The 20,149-nt window shown below is 46.7% G+C and overlaps 1 protein-coding gene across 19 annotated transcripts in view; it reads right to left on the bottom strand.

Annotated features, from left to right (window-relative positions):
- Nucleotides 1-20,149, bottom strand: part of FBRSL1 (fibrosin like 1) — a 502,426-nt gene that overhangs the window by 39,286 nt on the left and 442,991 nt on the right. For all 19 annotated transcript variants that reach the window (XM_014253901.2, XM_014253908.2, XM_014253906.2 and 16 more), the window contains one exon: nucleotides 15,975-16,020. In XM_014253901.2, coding sequence (XP_014109376.2) covers nucleotides 15,975-16,020 — 46 coding nt within the window. The remainder of the gene's footprint in view (nucleotides 1-15,974; nucleotides 16,021-20,149) is intronic.

Here is a 20,149-nt window from a genome sequence, read left to right as displayed (position 1 = left end):
TCACTCAACAAACAGGAATTAGGCCAGGAGGGACAGAGCACCCATTATTTTCTATATAGAGATGGGAAGCAGGGGAAATGATGGAACAATCTCTCACAGACAGCAAGTATTCCTGTGTTTTTCAGAGGGTTCTCCTCAGCCCTTTGTTTGGCAGGCAGGCTGGCTCTGAGCTGGGCTGTTCCCAATGAGCTCTCAGCCTGCCAGAGGCTTGGAGAACCTGCTCTGAATGAATATGTTTCTTCCCATGAATTTGTTAAAACCAAAGCCAGATTCCCCTTATGCTGGGTGCTGTATGTTTCTGAAAAATCCTGTCCTCTTCTAAGACTGAACTCAACCACGAGTGGCAGGAAAGAAGCAAAGATATTCCCATTATGAAAGGAGGAAAGAGACACCGAGGGAGCAGTCAGCCCCTCCGATGCCACACTACATCTCTGGGGACTAAAGCTTTGCTGCATCCACAAGATAAATCCACCTTCTCCCCCTCTTCCCACAGCAGCAGAGAACAACTCCCCATTTACCAGTGCTGGATGGCAGTAAAGGTCTCCCGTTTCTTCCTTGTGTAAGGCATTTCCCTCCCCTTCATTTTATAAATTACCAGAACAGACATTTAAATGTTCAAGAATAATCTGAACAGAGTATTCATGCCTTGGGCATTTTCATGCTCTACAAGGAGTGAAACAAAAGGGCCTCATTTAATACCTCCCTACAGCATTCCCTATCCCTGTTCTTCCCTTGTGAATCTCCAAAGGCAAACTCTCAGTGGTTCAAGGCTCCTGAAATACCCCATCCCTCCCTTCTCCCTTTTTAAGATGAGCTTCTAAAGCAAATCTCGCTGGCTGACAGGAACAGGTGGTAGGAATCCTTCAAAGGAGAGAAAAATCATTTGTAACTAATAAAAGGAGAGGAAAAGTCCGATTCCCATGGTTTATACTGAGCACCCGTGGGAGCTGCCTGGATGGCAGGCACATCCTGCTGCTGTGTGTGCTCTGTGCCCCCCTGGCAGCCCAGCCCTGCAGCTGCAGGACAGGCAGGATGAACTGTCCCTGTCCCTGCAGCCCTGCCTCCCGGGATGCCAAGGAGCAGGGTGACTCTGCCTGCATTACGGGGAGTTTCAGGAACACTGCATCAGTTCCAGAGCCTGATGGGACAGGCTAAGGGCTGAGCCTGTCTTCTGCCCTGGATTGTGAGATCTGGCTTTACAAAACCAGCAAAAGCCTCTATCCTTTTCAAATATATAGAAACCATCCAATGTTTGAACAAAGTTTTGTGCTAGATCAAAAAGCCAGACCTGCAAAACCCTCCTTGGGGCTTTGCTTTTATTCTCTAGCAAAACCCCTCTACAGTAACTTTCTGATCTTCAGCCTTGGAGAGAAACATCACAATATACTGAGGTGAACAATATACCTTAATCTCTTGCCTTATATTTGACAGGTAAAGAATTCTGACTTGGAAAGGACCCCCAGGACATGGCTGGCAAAGGCTGGGCTCACTGTGTGGCACTTGGAGACAGCAGCTCTCCTGGAAAGAACCGCAGCCCCGGGACAGCAGCTTGCTCCCCTCTCCAGCCCTGCCATCCGCCTTTCTTCTTCCCTTGCTGTCAAAACTGATGAAGGGAGAGGCGACAAGCTGGAAAGACATGGCCAAGACTTGAGATCGAGCATTCAAAGCACCCCTGCTGAGCTCCAAAGTGCTGTTATGGCTGCTCCCTGTGTGCAGGGAATTAGGATATGGTCTCCAACCCAGCTACAAGCGAAGGAGGCAGAGGAATAGATGTGCTTTCTGCAGAGACCTCAGGTATTGCTTCTTGCATGTATTTGCTGGCAAGCACAAGGTACAAAAACATCCATGACCAGGAGAAAATGCTGAATCCAGTTTTATCTGGATGTGATCTAATGGATACTTCACTCTGATGTGGCCAATGCAGTTGTTTGTTCAAGAGTTAAAAGGAAGAGATATTTCTTCCTATGGAGGAAGATCAGGAAATTAAATCTGGACTTGACTCAGCTCTTCCTCCTTTCTCATATGGGTTTCTCTCCACAAAGAGGGGGTGACAGTGGGTTTGAATGTTCTCCAAATGTGATTTCCCTTTCCTCCACAAGTAATTTATAGAGAAAAAGATCTGAAGTCCTTGCAGTCTTCTAGAGATATGCCACATTCTGAAGCTCTGGGCTTCTCCCCCTATCTTTGGTTCTCCATACCAATTTTCCCTGTTCACAGCCTGAAGTTGTGCCCACCCCACCCCATGCACTGCACATACATTTGGTGAAACTCCATCACTGACCAGCTTTTCAGCAGCCAGCCCCACACCAGTGCCAGGAAGTCTATTTAGTTTCTAAGACTACAAAACCCAACACACTCCCTTACACAGCCTGGAACAGCACTGCAGTATTTACATCCCTTCCAAAGAACCACAGAAACATTTATCACTGTATGGTCACGCTCTACTTGTCACACACCAGCACTGGCATCCTGGAGAGGACTGTATTACAAACAAGCGCCCACCTCAAGTACCTTCGGGGTATTCAGCATGTTGTGGCTGCACTGAGTTGGTTTCTGACCAGAAAAGAGAACACTTTCTTCAATCACCCTGTGGAAATGTTTTCCTTATGGGCAAACTTCAGAAATATCCATCGCCCGATACTGAGGTTGGTTTTTCTAAGAGCTAAGGATCGTAAAGTAGCCACGTGTTTAGACAAGAGGTCATTATCCACCAGCTCCAGTGTTCAGTGCAAGCTGCTAAGCAAGGAGCAATTTGAAAATAGAGCTGTTAAAGCACTAACAGTAATTTGGTGTAATTTAAGTTTCTGTTTTACTGATTTTTCTGGCTAAGATTCATAGTGCTATCAAATTAGCATCTGGTTATCTTGTTGAGGGGAGTAAAGTCAATAGTCTAACAGGCCCATTTTGCTTCTCTTTACTGCTGCAATTGTGTGACTTCATCGATATTGAGCCCTGAAGGCAAAGGACACGAGGACAGTGCCCTTTGGCAGATGCCAAGCTCCTGTTTTGTGTGTCATACAGCACAGTCCAACAGATGAATTTTCAGACACAGCAATCAGAAGAAACTATTTCTACTCAAGATGCCATAATACCAAAGGTTTAACACTAAACTTACTAGCTACCACCCAATTATAGGAAGTGAGATTTTTCAAAGGCATGAAGTCAGCAAGAGATTGAGAGTTTGACCCAAACCTTTTAAAGCTTTGTAGCAGTTCACCTGCACCAAAACCTGGAAGCAGTTCAGGACCAACAACAGTAGCACATAACATTTGTTATTTAAGCAAACAGGCTCTCCTAACTCTTTGCAGAAAAATCTGCGTTACCCAGTACCAACCTCCTCAGTCTCTCCAGCTTCATTTACTCAGTGTGGTAAGAAAAGAAGCTCCTCCACACCCCTCCTCCATCTCTCTCTCCTCCACCCCTGGACAGCACATCATTTTCAGCATTGGTTTGTGCTGCCCTCAGTGTTCCACATCACCAGACCGGTCAAACCCACAGATGGAAGGAAAGATGCCTTTCCAAGCCCACCGCTGGAAAGATGCAGATGTGGTAGGAAAAGCCCTGCAAGCTCCCCTTGTTCTCTTTGAAACCTGAGGAGAACAGATGAGCAAGCAGCACATTTGAAATTAATTACAGCAAAACCTACTGCATTGTTCTCTCCTCCCCTTCCTTTTCCCCTGACCCCCTCATTGCAGAGCTTTCACTGGAACCTCTGTGGTGTGTATATTTTCCTAGAGTTGCCAGGGCCAAAATGGTACAGCTGAGACATTCACAGAAGTCAAAGAAAGTGCAGGCCCAAGTTAGTGCACAGGGGTACAATAGTTCCTTAAGAGCGAGCGTCTCCCCCGCCGCCACCCCCCTCTTCCCAAACCTTCCGTCTCTAATGAACCTTTGGTGTCTGTCCACAAAAAACAAACATCAATCAGGCAACAGGCTGTTCCTTTTCCCCTGTTGCTAGTCTGAAATAACAGGCATCCCCCGCTGGGCTGGGAACGCCACTTCCCTCTCCAGCACACATACGGGATAATAAGGGGGAGGCGAAGGAGGGAGGAAAACCCGCTCCGAGGTGCCAGAATACACAGCGAGACGTGCCTTTCAGAGCCAGAGAAAACTTGGGAACACAACAGCTTTTGATTCCTCCTGCCCCACTGGGTACGTTAATTATTTAATAGTTGGCTTGTGAATTGGTGGTGGTGGTAGGAACAGGGTGGAAGGGAAATCAGGCTTTTCGCCCCCGCCCCCAGTCCCCTCCTTCTGCTGGCAGAATTGTGTGCACACACACTCGTGTGTGTGTGTGTGTGTGTGTGTGTGTATGTGTCTGTGTGTGTGTGTGAGAGAGAGAGAGAGGCTTTGGGCACACCTGGCAGCCTCCTCTGCACCCTGTCCTCTCTCCCCACCCACACAAGACCCTCCTTGTTGGCCTGTGACCACACTGGCCACAGACAGCATGGGACAGCATCTGGATCAAATGATGCTTGGGGCAAAGAAACCTCATCTGCTCTCCCTTTGGAGGCAGATATTTTTCATGTATTATGCTTGGGGGAAGGGCACTTCAAAGTTTATATTGGATTTCGACAGAGTTGGAAATGGAGCTGCAAATCAAACAGAGATCAGCTTATGATTTGCAACCAGGGCTTTCTAGGTGTCTGAAGCAACACTTCGGAAGGAGCGTAGGGAAAAGGAGAATGTAACTACATCTCATTTGGATGGAGAGGATTCACAGATGTTAGGAATATTTTTGATCAACAGCTTTCCTGGCACCGATTGTGGTGGAATCCACAACCTTGACGGCTAGCTGAGTAAGAAAGTGCTGGCAAGCTCCTGACTGCATGCAGGCAATTTGCAACGCTGCCAGTCAATATTTCAGTGAAAACAAAATTGCAGGGATCATATTAAAAGAGAGGAAAACAAAATAAACCAAAACAAAATCCAGCCTTTCCTTTTAAGAGAAACTCTGATACAAAGTGATGGGAAAGTCCCTTCCGAATCAAAATGCAGTCTTTGTTTGTTTAAAATGAACACGCTGTGATGGGAGCCCTGCCGTGAGCACGCGAAGACAAGTCTGCCAGCAGCAACAGAAGCAGACACAGCAAGAAGTGGCTTTACATGGGGACACCTGGGCAGCATGTTTAGTACAGGCCTGCAGGAAATGATGCAGAAAGAGGTTTATAGTTGTGTCCATTTGGTGGAGGAAATGTATGCAGCAGGCAGGGGTCTGAGCCAAAAACCTAGACCTAGTTCTCTTCAGTCTTTGGGAGGAGAGAATTGATGAGAGAAGAGAGCCTCTCTGGCAGTGTTTTCAAACTCTGGCTCCTCATGCAGCCATGCTGGCCTTATTAGTGTGAAGCAATGGTATTAGTGGGAGAGACTGCAAGCAGCATAGCCCAGGCTACACTGGAGCAGCCTTGGGATGACTGACATGGGCTCTCAGGGGCATCTCAACTCCTGCTACAGCTCACAGAGCCACCTGGAATATCTTCAGAGGTCTCTCAATTACTCCCACCTGCATGGCTGGCAAAAGGGTGCTCTGCTGCTCACAAACACTGAGTCAGGCCCTTTTCTGCCCTGGCCTCACAACTAAGCTTGGCTGACTGTGATGCCAGTCAGTGGGGAGTCCCCAGATGTCTGCTGAAGGCAGCTTTACAGCACATACTGCTAGAATGACATAAAGAGCCCACAGACTGGCCTGTAACACAAGAGTATTTCAGGCCAAAAGATATATTATGCTCAGAGAACATTTTTGTTGATACAATGAAAGGCATAAAATAATCTACTCCACTTTGGTTACTAAATTGATCAGTACAGAATGTAATGAACATATTCTAGTTGTTGGTTGCGTGTTTCTAGCTCAGTTTCAAAGACTGGTTCAATAACAAAAATAATGACATGTTCATCATTGTATAAACATTCAATGCTCACTCTGTAAATTTCCTCCTCCAGCCATTAAGCCTGTATTAAATCAGCTTGTCTCTGCAGAGCTTACTCTGTGAGCACCTCTCCTGTGCCCAGAGATGTGGGCCATGTACGAAAGCAAGTGGCTGGGGACGGCTCAGCTGTTCAGAAGCCAAATCACATAATACTGAGAAACACTAAAATGTTAGCTGCTTCATCCAACAAGGATTTTCTGCCACCCTGGTTTGCACAGAGCTTCCCAGGGAGCAGGCTCTGGCTTTGCAAGCCAACACAGCTTCATGTGGGTTTGCAAACTCTAATGTGAGCTTTGGTGATGCTGCCTGGTCCTGCACTTCCCAAGATGTCCCAAGGATGAGGACTCATGGGACTGAAGGGACAAACTCCTCTTCCACAGGTTTCACAGTATGTCTTTCACAGACAGATCTCTCCCAGAACTGGATTGTCAATAAATATGGAAATACAGAACAAACTTAGCAGACACCAGCAGCAGATGCAGGTTCAGAGATGTCTGCTTATTACCAAGCCTCACTCCAGCTGAGACTTAAATAGCCTCCTTTATGCACAACGGGAGAGGGAGCGGAATTGAAGGAAACTGGCAATTACACAATTTTATTTCCCTCCTAGCCCGTTCGCTGTGCATCAGGTGGCTCTGCACTCACACACGAAAGGCGCTTGTGAGCACTAAGTGAAGCACAAAGCCAGCTTGATGCTCTGCTTTCACTGGGAGGAAGTTTCTCTGTGCTTTTCTGGATGCGGTGCAAAAGCACAGTCAAGGCATTATTTTGCAGTAATTTGAAAGCACCATGAGTGCCTGAGACCTTCCAGGCTTCACTGTGTCTTTTTCAAGGCTGCAACCTCTCTTGAAGATTATTTTGCTCAGAAAGATGCCAGGGTCTAAGTTTAACACCCCACCAGGATTTATCTGTATAGATGCATCGTCAATCTTCTTCCTCACCTTTTAAAACAACAAACTTCCACTTTCTAAAATCTTCACCCTAACTCCAGTGGAGTTGGCTGGCAAAGCACCTACCACCCCACAGTGCTGGATGATGTATTTGGGTGCAATTGGGCCCTCCCAGCTTCGCCACTCACCTTGCTGGTGAATTTCTTTTAAGAATATATCTCCAACAGGGCAAAACGTTAATGTCCACTTCATTGGAGAGAGATCTGGAACTCTGACTATTCCCTTATGGATAAGCCTTTAAGAATTTATTAGTGATGAAACCAGTATGTTTCTTCAGAAATTTAATAGGGTTACATAAAATTACTTCAATAACTTTAAAAATTTAATGGTGAACAAGAACCTTTCCACAGGCTTTTTGAACTGTCCGACAGAATCCCAGAGTGGGGATATAATTCTGCAATAAATTTTGCAGGATGGTTAAAAAAATATAAAAATATTTTAATTTCCTATTACCTCCTGCAAGTCTTTGCCATCAATTTTAAGCAACTACATGAACTAAAAGCACTGTAGTCACTTTTCTGTCCCAGCAATTTACAAGAAAATATTTACCGTTTGGGGAAGAAGCCCAACAAACTAGAACAAGTATCCTTTTCAGAAAAAGAGCCACGCAAACACAAACACTCTGCCAAGTCCTGCTCTTATACATTGGTGTAAACCCAAATAAATAGAGGGAAGTCAATGGAGTCAGTATGGCTTTACCTGGCTGAACCGAGGCCGGGAGCTGGGGCCGAGTGCCCGGAGCAGCAGAGATGGAAGGAAAGCCTCATGCTGTGAGTCCCCAGGCAGCTCGGCAGCAACATTAACAGGCTCCACAGGGAATGTGTTCAGCCCTTGTTAGCAGGAAGGATGGCCAGCGAAGCACGGAGGTGAGGGAAGCAGCGAGCACATGTGTGCAGGGCTCACACGGTTATTAAAGAAGAAAACGGCAGGAACCCATGGCTGAAAGCAAGCCCTGAACCCGGCCTCCCTCCTCCCCTCCCACAGGACAGGAACAGAGAGCTCCATCACTCACAGCACTGATTTCAAATGAAACTAATACAGAAAAACCAAGCCCAAAGCAGAAACAGCATGAACTGCTACAGGCTGAGCAGGACAGCAGGGTCCTGTCATCAGCCCCAGCCCTGCTCTGGGAGGAAGGTCTCAGTCTCCAGAGGGGCAGTGAGAGGAGCAGGAGAAGCAGCAACATGCTGACAGCATCCTCTGTTCCCCAGGTCTCTTGCTGGGACTTACAGACCTCACCAGCATTGCACACAAAAGAGTAGCCAGATCCATTTGCAATTAAACAGCATGCCCTGGTCTCATTGATCACTCCCATTGATTGCCCAGAAGGAAACACCAGCTGACCTGGGGTCAGATCCAGCTCCCCCTGCACCAGCACTGCCTTGTCAAATCCCCCGTGGATGGCCAGGCTGCCCTGTCCTGTGCCTGTGACCTGCCAGCGAGGGGCTGCTGTGTCTGCAGAGTCCCCAGTGGGCTCTTACACAGCCCAGCACAGCCACCCACGGGGAATCAAACTGCTCCACTAACACAGAAACAGAGCTCAGGGGGAAGGGCAGCTCGGAAAGGGGCATGGGAGAGCTGGGAAAACCAGCACAAGCCTGGGCTGAGCAGAGGCTCAGGCTGGGGGGCTGGAGAGAACAAGGACTCCCCTTTGCAGGGAGCAAGGCTGGTTTAAATCCTGGGGGTGAGCTGGGCACAGCCCAGACCCACACCAGACACCTCCCCTCATCCTGCACTGCTCACTCATTGGAAGAGGGAACCAGCTTTATATCCAGCGTTTAATTTTCTCAGAAACTGAAGCTTTACAAAATCTTCCATGAATAAAACATGTCTCTGAGGTATTTTAAAAGCAGAATTGAGAAGACCCAACAGTTTCGTGGGGGTTGCAACTGCTGCTCTTAAATTCACCACCCTACAGCATCCTTCAGTGCTGAGATGCAACCAGGGACTGCTGGCGAGCACTGAGACTTTACCTGTTGGCTTTTGCTACTCGAGAAAAAAGAAAAACAAGCTATAAACGAGGAGTGAAAAGATGATATCTTTCAAATGTCCTTTAACAGCCTAGGCAATGTAAACCTCTACATGCACTTGGAAGGAATTTCTGCTTTTTTCTTCTGATTTACAGTTTGATGGTCCTTTTATCTACTTTTACATGAACTGAGAAAAGCTAGAATGTGCCTACTCAATCAATATGAGTTTGTGCTGGCACGTTCAGGATATAAAATATTTTGCTTTTATAGTTTATTTTAAATAAAAAATATAATTAAAGAAAATAAACCACCCACTTCATAACATTTATACAACGAAGACTTTATTTATTTTATTTATGTTTTGGTGGGCAAGGCACAGCATGCTGTTAGCTTTCTGTGATACTTAACAAAGCCGCATTTGAAATTTAAAATCTTTAAGGAAATGAACAAATTCTGTGGAGGAAGGGCAGTTGAGCAAAGAGACTTCTTACATTACCCTAGATAATTGTGCATATATATGTTTCTGTGAGTCTCTCTCTACTCCAAAAACATATCCATGACTTGGAAGCTTTAAATCAAAAAGCAATTTCAGTCTGTAATTCTCAAATAAATAATTAAACACATTTTATCTCCAACAGTATTGCTTCTATTCATTCTAATCCCACTGACAGGAATGCAGCAACATACCCCACATCCTTAAAATAACAAAACAAAACACAAGATACCAACCAGAAGGCCTGGAAATGTTTATAATTCAACTTTTCAACTCTCCTGGCTGCAGCCTGAAGCTACAAAGAAAGCTCTATGCTGGTTCAGTGGAAGGGGAGAAGCCTGGAGATGGCTGTGCAAACCATATGGCCACCAGTGCAAGCAAACCCTGCTGGCCTGCACGAGGCAGCTCTCACTCTGGGAGGCACACAACACTCAGTTTGTGTCAAAGTTAATAAATTATCCACTTTTGCAGTCTGAGTTTTACCAAACTAACCGGACAGTGTGGTTACAGTGAATGGTCTCTTGCTTGTCCATCATAATTTCACAGACAGCTGCTGCAGATAGGGATGGCTACAGCCTGGACTAATAAATACATACAGAATAGCTAACAGGGGAGACAGAGAGTGCATTCCTGCTCCCAAAGAGAAGAATGAACTTTCCAGAGCCTAGCCTGCAAAATCAGAAAACCACAATACTAAAAGACTGCACTTACTGCACTATTTTCTGTGTCTAGTTTTGGTTTGAAATGTGGGTAACTGGCTGTGACTTGGGTGATTATCTTGGTGACCCATGCTTTTTTGAAAATCCAAGTCCTCCTTCTCGGACCACTGTATAATTATGTCCATACATATGCAAGAAAGCTAATTCACTCATCCTGGTAGTGGCAAAATTAGACAGAACTTTTCAAAAAGAGGATGGTGGGATGGACTCACACGCTGGATTTATCATTAAACTCACGGTATCCAGTATTGCCAACCCCAGAAGTGTTTATAGATCACAAACCATCTTTAAAACAAGGTTGAAATTGAAGTGTTTGGGCTTCTTTATGACTGCTTGTTGGCTCCGAAGCACAGAAGAATCGAAAGTTCTAGGCTCTTCTCTGTAGTCAGGAAGACTAAAGTCTTGCCTAAATAATAAAATTAAATCTTAGATTTTGGTACAATCCTCTGAGGGCCTGGGTTTCATGAAAAACACAGAGTCTTGTAAGTCTGATACAATCACCAGAGATGCAGCATGGGGAGCAGCTGCAGAGCATCCTGAGCACTGTATAAATCATAGCAATATGGCTGCTATCTAACTAAATGCATTACTTATTTATTATTACAGATGCTGCAGTGGAAATTTTTGCATGCCTGTAATCATGGTGGACTCTTGTCCAAAGGCTCAGCTGTAAATTATCATCCCACTCAAGCTCCCTGGCTGTGCAGGTAATCAAGCACAAGATGGTGACCTCATCAAAATGTATCCAGGACATAGGGATAAAACTGAGATCAAGAGACAGGATGCAGCTCAGATCCCATTGTGGACCCCACACAAGAAAACTGGGAAAATTTATGACATCTCTCCTGACCTCCATTCATGTAAAACACAGCTAATTGCCTGACCGGGTGCAATGAGACTTGTTTGCTCCGTCTGTGCAGACCTTCCAGTGATGGAAAGCTCTCTCTCCTGGCACAGTAAGGTAAAGCCCTGAAGGAGAGGTGGACTTGATTACAGGAGATGCTGTCCCAGCCCAGACAGGAAGTCTCTGCCCTGACAACTGGAGACAGAGCGCCGGGGGACAGCACCAAGGCACGCAGGCAGCATGGCAAGCCTGGGCTCCTGACTCCCCTGTCAGTGCTGCTGCTGCAAACCTGTGCCAAGCACGGTATTCTGAGCTCAGCTGCATTCAGGTTGTTTTCTGCTTCACCGGGCACTCACAGGTTCCTCCTGGAGAGCTGGCTTGCTGCTCTCCCATCCTGCCCCTGCCCCCCTGCCCCTCCTGTGCCCTCTCACCCCATCTCACAGTAATAACCATCAGTTTTTAACAGCATGTCCTACACTGGAGGTTTTGTAGTTCCAGCTTTTAAAATGATTTAGTGTGACAGTTTAGTGCTGAATTAAAGAGAAAAAAAAAAAAAAAAAAAGAAAAAGGAAGAGAAGAAGCAGAGAGAAAAAGGAGAGACAGTCCCCTTAAGGCAACAACATTATGGAGCAGTGATCTCAGAGGAACAAGGGTTCTTCTCTGGTTCAGATGTGCTTGTCAGAGCTCAGTGTCGTCTCTGAACAAGAAATCTCTCTTGCTGGCCCAAGGCACAGTTTTGTGGTCAAGAGGACAGAAAATAAAGGGAGGGAACTTCAAAGAAGCATAAGCTGCATTAGCCCGCTGGGGCGGGTGGCTGCGGCACATCCCATGGCTGACAATTATGACCTGCATGCCGAGAAAGCTTGCCTCCCTCTTGTCAGAGGGATAAGACACAGGCTGTGAGCTTTAGAGCTTTGAGGATGTGTACAGTTCATGATGAAAGATAGCACTTCAAAGCCCTCTGCCTAGAAACCCAGGGAGAAGTAAGAGCGGAGGGTAAGCAATCTTTTTTCCTGGGGGGGTGCATATGCGGGGGAAGGATAAGACTTACTTTCACTGTCATTTATTATTGCCATGAAAATGAAGCCCTGCACTGTTTATGGAATTTCTCATTAAAAGGATCTCTTGATAAATCGCTTGACAAACATTCATTAATTAAGTCTCTGAGCGCACTTGGCTGACAAGTATTAGTCTTCATTTTGCAGGAGGGGGAAATTGAGGCATGGAGCTCAGCGGGCCCCCAACAGCCAGGGCAGGGCTGGGTGCTGGCCAGCCACTCTGTGCCACCAGACAGATGGATTACACTGCTCCCTCCATGCCCAGCTTGATTCTGATCCAAAGATACGAGCAACATACTCTTCAACAGACTTCAAAGCTCTTTTCCCCCCTGCTGCTGCCCAGTGCCTCCCGGGGCTGCAGGGCAGACAGGGCTGTGCAGGTCTGGCTCCTTCATGGGCATCTCATGCTCTGGGGGCTCCTGGACACCTCTTTCATCTCACAGGCACCTCCCCACCCACAACCTGCCTGGGGTTATGAATGGAGAAACCCTGGCTGCTGCCCAGGCTCCATTTTTCGATGGAGGTTTTCCTCCCTGGGGCCTTTGACCTATCAAACCAAGCAAGAGAAACAGCTCCTTTAAGACGCCCATTTCACCCTCACTGCCACAGTGGCCTTGGGTACAAACACTAAGGACCCAGCAGGACACCTGGGCTGCAGCTGCAAGGCTATTGTGGTACAAAAGGCACCATCTCTGCTGCTTTTTCCCTGGCATACAGCAGCTCTGGAGCAAGGACTGGTGCGAGAAAGCTCAACTGCCTCCAGCCAGACCCACGAGGGAAGGCCGCAGCTGGAGAGAGCCAGCAGGGAGAACCCAGTGCTCCAGACCAGAAAATACAAACTATCCTACCCCACACACTTCAAAATACGATCACAGCAGGAGGAGGTCCTTGCAGTGACTGAGGGGTGACTGTCCCTCTCACCTCCTCAGCCCCACAACTCATCTGCCTCCCTATCCTGACCGTCACCCCTCTGCCTCGTGCTCCTACCTGGAGACATGGGGACAGATTTGGCTTTCGCCTGTGCTTCCCCTGCCTTTCCTGGTACTCGCCCTTCAGAAAAAGGAAGGGCTGGCTGGCAGATTCCTGTGAGAAAGGAGCAGCATGAGAGAGCAAACAGACCTTTATTATTTGTTTATTGATTTATTCTCCAGGACGATGTAACACCCGGCCCTCGGAAGCAAATGCCCTTGTAACTCTGTACTGCAGTGACAAGTTAGCCAAACAAACACTTTTCTGCGTCAGAAAACAAAGACTCTCAGCAGAGCAGATCAGAGCTTCTCTGCTCTTACTTTTAATTATTATTTCCTCACACAGAGGATTTAATCTCCTCTTCTGCTGGAAGCTCAAAGTGCCCCATTCAGCCTATTTCACAGCTGTGACTACCGAGGTCACCCCGGGTCAGGACACCTCTCTCTGCAGCATAATAGTGACTGGTCCCCAAAGTGGACATCCACGCCGTGCATCTGCTGTTGCAGATGAGCTGGTGGCAGGAGGAGGAGCACGGCCACCACGGCGGCCCCACCGGGGAGGGGGCAAAGGCAAACGTTACCCAGAGAGCCCCAGACAAAAGGCGCTGCTCCTCTGGCCTTTTGTGGAGCTCTCAGATGCGGTCAAAGGTTACATTTTACAGCTGTTCCAGCCTCAAATAAGCGTAACCCGCCTATCTTAATACTTAATTGCATTGCTAAGCTGCTGATAAACTAGGACAGAATAAAACAAATACACAGGGCCAAACACATCCCCAGGGAGAAAGTTTGTGGGAACAGAGGGAGTTGCACCAAACAATGAACTGGGAGCACTGGGGAGTTGCACCAGACAATGGATCCACTTTATGTGTTTTAGAAGCCTGGTTACCTTCAATAAAAGCTGCAGCATGGATGCTGCACATTTGCTAGCTAATATCTCTCCAAAAAGGCCGCCAGTGTTTACAAAAGAAGGGCACAGTGCAAATGCCCACGGGAGAGGACGAGCACGTGCCGCATCACGCTTGTGCCCATCAGGAAACTGTGTGGAGCTAACCCCCTCCCCACAGAGCCACCACGGCTCCAGCCCTTGAGAACACGGCCTTAAATCAACGCTCTTATCTCACAAAAGGAATTTAAGTGCAATGCTTTGAAAGTCACTTTCTCCCGGCCATATGGCATCCTCGAGCCTGGTCTTGTAGGAGCGGCGCTCATTTGCATGTGCAAGAGACAAATCTGGCTCTTGCATTGCTGGAGTGATAACAGGGCGAGGGGTAAAATTTAGCACTGTTTGGGTTTCTGCACAAAATCTTTGCCGAGGCAAATTTCTCTCACCTCTCAAGCCAAGTGCCAAACGCTGAGGCAGCCTCAGGAGAGCTTGCCTACGATGGCAGGCCATGCCATCAGCGATGTACATCGGTACACGGTCAGGGTAAAAGAGAAGTCTGAGACAAAACCCATGATCTGAACCCAAAGCTGGCAGTGTCTACACCCACATTAAAGCAAACAGGAACAGGCTGAAATTACAGGGATATAAACAGCACTGAACACAAACTTCAGCAAATTCACAGGCATTCGCACATTTAACTTCCTGATAGGGAGGTATTTTGAAAACTCATGTTGCTGAGCTGCTCTATGATATGAAGGGGTGGGGGATCTTGGGCTTCAGCACAAGGAGGAGCCAACAAAGCTGCTAACGCTTCAACATAAGCCTCTCCAGCAAATCTCTGTGCCAGGCTTTATGCAGGATGGCAAGATTTTTGTTTTGCCGAGGCAGTGCCGTATGGGCAATCTGGTTTGCCTTATCATTGAGCCAAGTGAGAGAAGAGAAATGTTCTTCCCCACCATTTGTTTAAATTTCCCTCTTTCCCCCAGATAAAGCTGCATACTTTTGTAAAAATATCTACAAATGTAATAACATAATGGGCTTGTCATCGGTTTCCACATTTGGCATTGAAAATCTGCAAAGCTTGGAACGAAAGAGAATTCCTAATAGTTACTGCTGCTGAAGAGCCCAGCTAAAAACTGGGCCTGGATCCAGGTGATGGAGCACACAACCACCAAACGCCTTTCCATGTCCAGCACCTACTCCTACACAACTGCAAACTGTTCCTTTCTTGGCCCCACTGAAATAATGCAAGGAGGTTATTTCATCACTTCTTGCTGATGGGCCTCATCTCCCCTCTTTGGGGTATTTGTGTGCCCCTAACACATCCACTGTTGCTGTGAACTCATTTTATTTTGCAGCTCAGTGCAGAGGATGCTGCAGACAGCCACAAGCCCTGGCAATTCATTTGGAGCCACACAAACCTCCTTGCATGGCGAAGTGGAACCATTCCCAGCACAATGCTGTCCACCATGTACCACACTCTGCCCTCTCCAAGGCTGTTTCCTCGGCATTTCTGCCCAGCATCCATCTCAGTGAGACTATCCCCGGGAAGACACGAAAGCAGAGCAGCCCGGTTTTACGGCTGTGCTGAGCCCTCTGAGGAGGGCTTGGCGCATTTAGAGATGTGTGTCTGTGCCCCCCAGGGGGATGTGGAACGAGGCAGTCTCTTAGCAACACCCAGTGCCTACCACAGGTAACTGTCATTAACAGCAGGAGCGGAGCTGCGCCGAGCACCCGCCACCGCGTCCTGGAGAACACAGATGCACAGGGACAAATGGGCACTGGCAGGGGAGGGATGGGCAAGCCCTTGTCAGGATGACACAGACAGCACTGAAATACTGATTTGTTTAAAAGAAATGAGGATTTGATTGTATTAGAGGGAGAAACATATTCCCCTACAGTAAGGACCTTTGTCAGTAATCCCTCTCTCCAAGACACTTCAAATCTTACTGGGAGGGAAGAAGTCCCACCCCACACCGAGACAATGCAGCTCTAAATTTTAACTTAAATCATCACAAGCCTGTAAAGCTGATCTTTGTGACAACGTGTGTGGCCAAGCTACAGGCTCTGGCAAAACTGATGTCCCGCTATTCGCACGATATGGATTCACAACCCAAATCTCTTGCTGTAAGATAAGGAAAGCATTTCTCCGGATTACTTACCTTTATTTGCTGCAGGAGAGAACAGCTTCTCAGAGCCTACAGAAGCCTGAAAAAGGAAGAGAAAGAGAGGGTGAATAATCCTGAAGGAGAAATTCGGAAGGCTTGCTCACAAAAACACAGCTCATAAAACAAGTGGGTTATCTGGAGACCTGCAGTTGCGCATTGCACCTGGAGGGTGCAATGTTGTGCCATTAAAGAACGAGCATGCATCCTGAGGAGATGAAAGCCAAGCAAGAGGACTGTCCTGATCTCACCCAACTACATCCTCCTGTCTCATTTATTTAGGCAGCCATGCAATGCACAGCTATTTTATCCATGATTCCTCATATAAAAACAAAACCAGTGAAACTGCTATCAAGCTGAAGGAAAAAAAAAAAACAAAAAACAAACCAAAACACATTTCAAAGGCTCTCTCACTGAAAATAAGCTCAGTTCTTGCTGAACATGCAGAATGTAATTTGTGTATTGGAAACACAAGTTGCAACTGAACACATCTGTATGAAGGAGGGTGTTGTTTAATATTATGCCAAATGATAGGTACATGCTGCTATGCACTTAGTTGAGTATGAAATAAAATGACTTCCTCTTGGAAGAAGCCCGTATCCTTGCAGACTGGATTGCACTATGCTGTCTGAACTCCACAGCAGTGTATTTGTGCTCCTCACAGCTCTGGGAAATAGTTAAAGAAATCCAATTAACCTAAACCTTGTAAACAGCTTCAAGATAATCAGGGTCACTGGGTTACAGACAAGATGATAACGACAGACAGGAAAAAAAAGTCCATTCATCGTAAATAAAGCTTTTATGAGTTAATTTGATGGCTTCCTTTCCTCCCCCCACTGATATCAAACAGTCAACCGATTTCAGCATAAGCTTTTCCTCCTCGCTATCTGATAAAATAGCAAGCAGCCTCTCCAGAATCAAAGCTGGTCTGGGAGCAGGAGCACGATCAACTTTACTACCATCTACAAGAAAGTATCAACGTGTTGGCACTGACTGCTGCATGAATAAAATGGGGTGAAGTACAAAGCTGACGAGCAAAAGATACTGAAAGTGAAAAAAGCCTTTTTCCCCTGGCTCTGCTTTAAAAACAATTAATTAATTCAACACATGGCTGAACTAAGTTGATTTTATTTTTGATTTTATTGATTTTATTCTAAGGTGCCTTGGGAGATTTGCAGGATAAAGAGCACTACAAATTGTATTACATTGCTATATATTTTAAATGACGACTCAGAAGGAAAAAAACAAATAGTAAAATGCAAGAAGTTCTGCATGAGATATAGTAAGAAGCAAGAGTGATCCATTAATGTTACTTCTAAGAAAAGTGGCACTGCAAGCACTGAATGTCTTACTTAATGCAAATGTATAAAAAAGAGAGGGAAAACAACATGAAAAATAGGTTGAGGCTGAGACACATAAGAAAAAAATTCTGAATTATGTCCACGACAAAGCTGCACGTGTAGCTGTGGCATGTATGATCGTTACACAGCTCAGCAAAAAGACCCTAAAATCTTAGGGAAAATCAGTTACCTGCACGATCCCTTCACTGCATGGATTAAAAAGAGGAAGAACCAGGATTAAACAATGTTTTGCCTAGGCTGGTTTGCAAAGAAAGTGTAACAGCGTCACACAGCAGCAACAACAGCGGTGCATAAAACGTTTGACAGCCAACTCTGAATTTACAACCCATTGTTAGAAGATTTTTCACTTATAATCAACACCAAGTCACCACGGACGCAGAACACATCTGCAGGCTCTGGGAACTCACCCATGCTAGCAGCTCACACAAAGCCAGGGCCTACTCTCAAAGCACTCCACAAGCACTTGGACACGTGGCAGGTGGATAAATACGATTCCCCCATTTTACAGGCAATGAAACTTCGGCGTGGCTTGCACTAAAGCCCCAGCAGTAAATCGGCCACTGAGCCACAAATCCTAAGTGCCGGGTCCGGACGCTGGGGTGTGCAGCTCTCCAGAGGAGCCTGCTTAGGAGAGCCCTTCCTGGGGAGCCAGGAGCTGCTCTGCCACCCCAGCTGGGAGAAGCTTTGTGCTTCCCCTGGTCTGCAGAGTCCGGTCTCACAGCCACCACTTTGTGGAAGCCACCAGCTCGCTCCCTTCTGTGCACCCCGGCACCGCGCAGACCGGCCGTGCTCAGCCGGGAGCTAAAGACCTCGGTGCTACAGGTCCAGACTATATGAAAACAATGTTTAAGGAAGTCAAGCCAGAAAATTCACTTTAAAGACAAAGTAAAACACCCAGATTATTGCTCAGTCTCCTGCTATCAGCGTGTGCCACCGCCTTCCACAATCAGAGTCAACATTTACAGAGCAGCGTTTTCAGCATCGCAGCTTCAGTTCACAGACAGAAATCTTCACACCTAGAGTTTACAGTAACTTTTGCTCTCACTTCTGGTGATTTCTAGCTCCAGATCTGAGCAGTTTTTGGCACGAGCACCATTCTGAAACAGTGAATGCCTGTGCAATAGGATATTCTGTGAGCTGCTGCAAAGGCAGGAGGGAAGCTGGGGGAGGAAGAGCCTGAATACATCATTCAACCCTATCAGTCACCCTTTAAAGAAAGCATACAATAAAACCTATGTGTCTGAGGGAGCCCACTAATGAGTGAAAAAATCCAGCAAACCAACACATCTGCTAAAACAAGTCCCCTCCCAAATACTGCTGTTCCAAGCAAATCACTTGCATATGTTTAAGGAGGGATTTAAAAATAATATTAATAAAGTGGAATTCTTCCCTTGTGAACAAAACCAGGCATTTGGAGTCTTTTATGCAGAGTTCAAGCCATCACAGGAGATCACATGTTCTTTGATTGCAAAATTAAACTAAAAATTTCCTTTTCTCCCCTTCTTGTTGCCTCCTGCCTGTTTCCATCTGAAGGACCATCTCACAAACCCCCCAAGTTCCTTTTTGTTGCTGTGTAAGGCAGAGAGACCTGCCCAGCCTGAAGCTCACAGAAAGAAGACACCTCCACCCTTCCTTGTTCCCTGGCTGCTCGTCTCCCTTGCCCCGGAGCACAGCCCACACCACAGAACCCACCACAGGCTTGTGTTCATAAAAATGCTGCTTGCACAGTCCCACCCTCGTCCCCAGTAACAACCGTGGCACTTGAAGAGTATCTGACATCTCTCCCCAGAGCAGCAGTTCCTGAGCTAACCTCATGTTGCTGAATCTCTAAGACCCAGCACCCTTTTGATGACACCAAGCCTTCCAGGTCCCCTTTGTGGCTTATTCAATGAAGTTACCAATCCTTTGTCACCTTTTGATTTTCCTTCTTTTCTACTCTAGACCTACAGAGGAAAATGCCTCCACCCAGTTCTGTGACAGCTTGAAGCCAGGCTGAGTACACTGCAGAGGCAAATAACATTTCTGCCCTTTTCTGCTTTGCAGAGAGCAAGCAGAGGAGTGGTGCTGCAGTCCCTCCCCCTACCTCCCCTTGAACCCAGCACATATAAACACCGATTCAATTTTCAGCACTAAAAGCTCAGCAAAGGCAGCTTTTTCCTCAAATGTGAGGTGGTAACCACAAAGGATGTAGCACACCCTCTCCTCTGAAGGTGAGCAGTGAGGCATAATGAAGTCCATGCCTCATCCATCCAGGTTCCCACTAACCCAAGGCAGCTGAAAGGTGCAAGAGCTCTTGCAGATTAATAATTTAATGATTATATATAACAGAACAACATCACCTGACAAAGACAGCACTGTAAATTATGTCAGGCCTCACAGTAATTACTTCTTTTCCCCGCCTTTATCCGTAGCCTATAAATGGCTAACAGGGAATAGAACTGTTCCTTATCAGCACAACAGAGGCTCTGTGGACCTTCATGCCATCTCCTGGAGCACCAATTGCCAGATCCAAGCCTGATACTCCAGGAGCCTGATAGCAAGACACCAGGAAACTGCTAATAAGGCTGCTGTTCTGGTTCACAAGGACCAAGCAAAGTAGTGTTAGGGACCTGGTATGTATGTCATGTACAGGGCAAAAGCCAAGCATTCCCTCCAAATGAGTCCAGCACGGTAGGCAGAAGAAGGAGACAGTAAAATACAGTTTTAGATCTGGATGGCTGCCTATCTACTAGACAGCCAAGAGCCAGTCACAAGAGAGACTGTTTGCACAATTACTGAACTTAGCAAGCACTAAGTAGCTCACAGGAAAAC

The sequence above is a fragment of the Pseudopodoces humilis genome, chromosome 20 (assembly GCF_049639895.1).
Source record: "Pseudopodoces humilis isolate 2021_Gansu_Grassland_sample_001 chromosome 20, ASM4963989v1, whole genome shotgun sequence".
NCBI classification, from domain to species: domain Eukaryota; kingdom Metazoa; phylum Chordata; class Aves; order Passeriformes; family Paridae; genus Pseudopodoces; species Pseudopodoces humilis.
Note: the sequence above shows the minus strand (reverse complement) of the source record. Positions and strands in the feature narration are given on the sequence as shown.